This window comes from Lampetra planeri, chromosome 32 (assembly GCF_965212315.1).
Source record: "Lampetra planeri chromosome 32, kcLamPlan1.2.h2, whole genome shotgun sequence".
NCBI lineage: Eukaryota > Metazoa > Chordata > Hyperoartia > Petromyzontiformes > Petromyzontidae > Lampetra > Lampetra planeri.
Window position 1 is genome coordinate 259,197 of NC_136138.1, and position 6,000 is coordinate 265,196.

At 53.9% G+C, this 6,000-nt stretch overlaps 1 protein-coding gene across 4 annotated transcripts in view; it reads right to left on the reverse strand.

The window, feature by feature from the left end:
- Window positions 1-5,757, reverse strand: part of NEURL4 (neuralized E3 ubiquitin protein ligase 4) — an 81,198-nt gene extending 75,441 nt beyond the window's left edge. For 2 of the 4 annotated variants that reach the window (XM_078609386.1, XM_078609387.1), the window contains exons 1-5: window positions 5,549-5,757; window positions 3,905-4,082; window positions 2,386-2,555; window positions 2,233-2,287; window positions 1,003-1,433 (exon numbers count right to left, since the gene is read on the reverse strand). In XM_078609386.1, coding sequence (XP_078465512.1) covers window positions 1,003-1,433; window positions 2,233-2,287; window positions 2,386-2,555; window positions 3,905-4,082; window positions 5,549-5,713 — 999 coding nt within the window. In that variant the 5' untranslated portion in view covers window positions 5,714-5,757. The remainder of the gene's footprint in view (window positions 1-1,002; window positions 1,434-2,232; window positions 2,288-2,385; window positions 2,556-3,904; window positions 4,083-5,548) is intronic. The other 2 variants (XM_078609385.1, XM_078609384.1) reach the window with 1 other exon arrangement.
- Between the last annotated feature and the right edge of the window lie 243 nt (window positions 5,758-6,000).

The following is a 6,000-nucleotide window of genomic DNA, read 5'->3' on the forward strand; positions in this document are numbered from 1 at the left end:
TAGCCTCAATATATCAATGGTTCTGGCTGTGTGATGGGCTGTGTCTCATTGGCGCGACCACCGATTGCGGTGGTTCTCTTGCGTGGACGCGCTTGCCTCTCACAGTGCAGTTGGCAGCACTGCAGCTTGTGTTACACATAGACATGACATTAACTTGCTAATCCCCCAAATCTCTCTGCCTAATCTCTCCAATCAACATAGTGCTAATCTCCCATTAACACTGCTGTTGTGCGCATATGCGGGGACGATACACTTATGGGGCGACGGAAGCTCATTTCATGCTAATCTCTCTCCCTAATCTCGCTCTCCCTAATCTCCCCCATTAACACAATTGACCTGCTTGCGTCCGGGGATGGAATTCCTTGCAGCTCTCTCGCTGGTTCAGCAGTTCCACTGCTGGATTATTTTTTCCGCCTGAGGACGACCGCTTGTGTTGTGATCGAAACGTCGTGATATATTATTTTTTATTGTATTTTTCTACATACGTGACTTTACCGAAAGAACCAAAGAGTATGGATTCCTGCAATCACGAAAGCTTTAAGTCAACATTTGGCAGTTCACCCAGCATTGGTGCAAACAAACTTGATTGCTGATAAGAGTAAATAAAAAATATGACATGTTTAAACCTTCCTTGTGCCCACTCACCCACACACAAACCACCCACGAACCACCCACGATCCACCCACGATCCACACACGATCTACCTACAATCCACCCACCATTCATACTCAATCCACACATGATCCACACCACATGATCCACACCACACGATCCACACACGCTCCGTACACGATTCACACTCCATCCACACCATACGATCTACCCAATATCCACCCACAATCCACACGATCCACCCATGTTTTACATACAATCCACCCACGATCCACCCACAATCCACACCATACAATCCAACCACGATCCACCCACAATCCACACACGATCCACCTATGATCCACACACGACCCACACCACACGATCAACCCACGATCCACACACACACACCTCAAACGTCTCTCCATGGCGGAGCGGCCGGTTCGTGAGCACGACGCCATTGTTGAACTCATCCAGTGGCCGCCGCCGCTCGGCCGTCTTCTGATTGTTGCTCAGGCGGATGAGGGCACCGCACTTTGCGTGGAAGAGCAGTGCGTCGTTGCAGGCCGACACAGGCGCATGGGGCGTCGGGGGGCTGGACCAGGAGTGGGCAGGAGCGGAGAGGAGGGAGGCGGACGACGACGAGGCGAGCGCGAAGCCGAGTGGTGCCGAGCCGTGCACGTCCACCGCCACTGTCAACCCCGCGTCCACTGCCACTGCCGCCAAGGAGGAGGTGGAGGCCGCCCGAGTGCCGTGCCGCGCCGCGCCGATGCGGCGACTCTCCGTGCGCGATGCGGAGACGTTGTTCGGCGGAGGAGCGGCAGGCGGAAGACAGGGGGAGGCTGGGGAGGTGGGAACGTGCGCAGACAACGAGGATGCGCTTAGAGGAGCGATGACGACGGGTCCACCGTGTCTTACCCCTCCTGCCTAGAAAGCACCTTCCCGGGCCATCGAGTCAAACGCACACAAACCAGAATGGATAATCAGTGTCAACCTCATTTTGATGGCCGGTGATGTTGATTCGCTGCCTGCAGGCTGTCATTTATGGGTTGACGTCAGAGTGAAATCCAAGGAGCACTTGCACATCATGCAGAGACTGTGTGCTGTCTAGGTGGTGAGAAAACATTTCCACATGGTGGTCGTATGAGGGCACTGTAATGAGCCGAGATATGTTTAACAGAAATATAAGTTATTTCCCAAGTAAAACCCGTTGAGCTAAGAAGTGCTTCTTCAAGGATGACTCGGTTGGCAGATTACCACTGTTTCAAAATAACTAACTAATGGTGCATGCAGCTGGGAGGATTTTGTGTATGCGGTCAGGGCCCGATTAAGATTTTGTAGGCCCCTGAGCTACAGGTACTGTGAGGCCCCCAGTAATATTTTGAAAAGGAAAACAAATCTTGACTTAAAGCTTTCGTGACTGCAGGAATTCATACTCTTTGGGTCTGGAAAAGTTAAAGAAAAAAAAGTTAAAGAAAAATAAACTTTATTTTTACAAGGCTAACAACATATAAAATTCAGCACTCACAAATGAAATAACTTTCCACTTAATCTCTGGCGGAGGCCCCTGGGCTGCAGCCCCTAAAGCCCATGCCTTAATCCGGCCCTGAATGCGGTTGCTGTAGACTCTTCGTAAAATACCTTCTGGTGGGTGATCGGCTGCCTGTTGTGGTCGTTCATCATCCACAACAGTGACCTGTAAAGACACACACACACACGTGTGTGTAAGTCACATGGAAATGCATACAACAGGTTATGGTGTATAAGAGCCTCACCCGCGTGCATGATCCTCACCTGTGTACACTTGCCGTAGAGGTCTATGAGGGCCCACACGGGGGAGGGGAGGCCTGTGGCCGCCACCCCACAGTCGTGGCCGTTGAGCCACACGTGGAACTCGCCTGCAGCTGTCCTCTGCACCCCAACCAGCGCTCCCTCCTCCAGCGAGTCCAGGTCCACACACTCATCTTGTGCACACACGCATGTGCGCGATTAATGATAAAGATCCCGCCGTGTATCCTGAACAGACTCTTGAGGCAAGTGCTATTAGTGTGCACCTGTGAAAGCCAGCACGGCACACGTGGGAGTGGGTGGCCAGCACTACACCCAGTCACCTCTGGTTCCCTAGTACATATGTAGTGACTTGAAACGTCACTACCATGTGGGTCGACACACACACACGCATGATGTCACTACGTGTGGGGAACATCACTACCGTGTGGGTCTATACACACACACACACGATGTCACTACGTGTGGATAAGGGAATGACGTCACGGCCGGGTCGGGGGGCTTGGAGGCCATCGGTCAGTGCCACGGGGGTTGTGTGAGGCCATGGCACTCTGGATGAACCCAACCGTACATGTGACTGGATCAAGGTGGGGGCCAGGGGCCCTGGGGGGACTTCGGAGGCCACGTGGCCAGAAGCAAAGCCTTCTCGAGGGTTCTCGAAGGTGGGCGTGGCCGGGGTGTGGCCTGGCCACGCCGTGGCGCATATAAGGGGGCTCCACACCTGGTGCGGGGCTGCTCGGATCCGGAATGAAGATGCCTCCTGAAGACGCCTCATGAAGAGTGAAGCCAAGCCTCAAGCCAGCGTGGCCAGGCAGTAGCCCTCCTGGCTTGGCCACGCCAGTTGCTATCAGTGTCAGTTTCGATTTAAAGCTTTCGTGACTGCAGGGATTCATCTTCTTGGTTCTTTCGGTAAAGTCACGTAGAAGGGAAGTAATAAAATAATAAAAATAAAACATAATAAAATGAAATAATTCTCACGACGTTTCGGCTACAACGCAAGCAGCCGTCTTCAGGTGACGGCTGCTTGCGTTGTAGCCGAAACGTCGTGATAATTATTTCATTTTATTATGTTTTATTTTTATTATTTTATTACTTCCCTTCTACGTGACTTTACCGAAAGAACCAAGAAGATCAGTGTCAGTGTTAGCGAGTGTTAACGAGTGTTAGCGAGGATAGGTCGGTGGTCGCCACCCTATGTGTAGTGTTATTTCACGTTGTCTTAATAAATAGTGTTGCCTTCCCATAGCAGTGTGTGCGACTCTCTCGAACCATTTCACATATGTTCACGCACAATACCAGGTACTCATTTAAGGCCGAGTCGACATGGGAGGAGGCCCAGGACCGGTTCAGATATTCGTCACCCATAAGCGGAAACCTAGTTAGTAGGGCAGTGCGATAACAACTTCACAACCGCATGTGTCCGCACAAACACACACACTCTTTCACTGGCGTGCCGATTAAACCTCACCGATAAGCACGTGTGCGCCACACGCACACGCGCACGAGGGCAAACATGTACCCTCACCGGCGTGCGTGCGCCCGTATGCATCGAGCAGCGTCTTGGCGTCGTGCAACACGCAGGAGCCCGACAGCAGCCAGGCGCCGCCCCGCAGCGTCGTGGCGCTGCTCGGCAGCTCGCTCGCTTCCTGGCCAGGGTCCCGGGATGTGAGCCCCACCTCGAGGGAGCCGCTCCACGAGTTGAGCTGCGAAGACGAAGACGACACGCTCGTTACCACGCAAAGAGCCCAGCGACTCGGAAAAGGCAGATAACAAAAAAAAACTGCCAATTAGAAATCAGAGCAAACAAAAAATGTTTACAGGCGAAACTGAAACAGTACACAAAACATATTAACATTAATTAAAATACATTTGCTGTAACAAAACGTTGCCTTGGGACAAATTACTTCGAAAAACCACGCAGTAAAAATCAAGTCACAGAAACGTCAAAATGGATTTCGCTGGTGAGCAAAAAGACGAGGACATACGTCAAGGATATATGTCAAATATATGTCAAGGTGCATGGTGTTGCCTCGTGGGGCACAGATAACATCGGTCTCGCCGAATAAGGGCAGTTACGCCTCAGATTAAATAGCTCTCAGCATTCAGGACATTCGTAATGCGTGGGTACTACATGCGTATCATATGTTGCTTCACACACGTTGATGAGGCACGGCACTATGAGGCACTAACAGCAACCTGCAACACGTCAACAGCAACCTGCAACACGTCAACTGCAACCTGCAACACGTCAACAGCAACCTGCAACTTGGCAACAGCAACATGGCAACAACAACCTGCAACACGTCAACAGCAACCTGCAACACATCAACAGCAACCTGCAACACATCAACAGCAACCTGCAACACGTCAACAGCAACCTCCAACTTAGCAACAGCAACCTGCAACTTGGCAACACGTCAACAGCAACCTGCAACACGTCAACAGCAACCTGCAACTTGGCAACAACCTGCAACACGTCAACAGCAACCTGCAACTTGGCAACAGCAACCTGCAACTTGGCAACAGCAACATGTCAACAGCAACCTGCAACTTGTCAACAGCAACCTGCAACACGTCAACAGCAACCTGCAACACGTCAACAGCAACCTGCAACACGTCAACAGCAACCTGCAACACGTCAACAGCAACCTGCAGGGGGCAACTGAGGGGAAGCGTGGGGTGAGGGGGTAAGGGAAGGGGTTGGGTGAAATCGTGTGGGGGGAGAGCTGGCGCTGAGGGTTGGGGGCTAGGGTTGAGGTTGGGATAAGGGGAGGGGGGATGAGGGGTGGGGGCTGGGGGTTAAGAGGGGGGGTGAGGGTGAGGAGGTGAAGGGTGGGGCGGGGGTGTGAAGGGTGGGGCGGGGTGGGGGTGTGAAGAGGGGGAGGGGGGGTGAGGGTGAGGAGGTGAAGGGAGTGAGGGGCGGGGTGGGGGTGATGAGGAGAGGGGCTGCGGGATGCTGCGCGCGGCCCTCGTCAGAATTCGCAGTGCACACGAGCGCCACGTGACGCGGCGGCCCAATGAGCGCGCCGCGTGGCCGCCGCCTCGGCCAATGGGCGCGGGGTAAGCGCCGGTCCGAGCTGGGGAATCTGAGAACCCCGCGCCGGGCGATCGGGGGCTCGGCGTCCCCCCCCTCCTAACCCCCGGGGGGGGGGCAGGACAGGTTCCTCACCTTGCGGTCGATGCGGATCTGGAAGAGCTGCCCGTCCCGCAGCGGCTCGCGGCTCATCACGAGGCCGTGGTTGAACTCGTGCGCGGCTCGGAGGCGCCGCGCCGTGCGGCCCCCGTTACTCAGCGAGACGAGGCGCCCCGCGCGCGGGTGGAACGAGGCCGCCATGGCGTGACGTCCCCGGCACAGCGCAGCGTGACGTCATTCCTCTGGCAGGGTTTGCGAGCGTGACGTCACGCCTCGCTAGTACCGCCTGACGTAATTCCTTTGCGGAGGCCGGTGATGCACGCTTCGTGGTGCAGTGACGCTGCTTTTCAATAGCCGGTAATGAATCTAGATTATACGTTTTCGTGACTGCAGGTATCCATACTTTTCGGTTCTTTCGGCAAAGTCTCGCTCCGGATGATCGCTACAAAGTATGACCTGTGTTTTGATTTAGTGTTTTGATCTTAAAG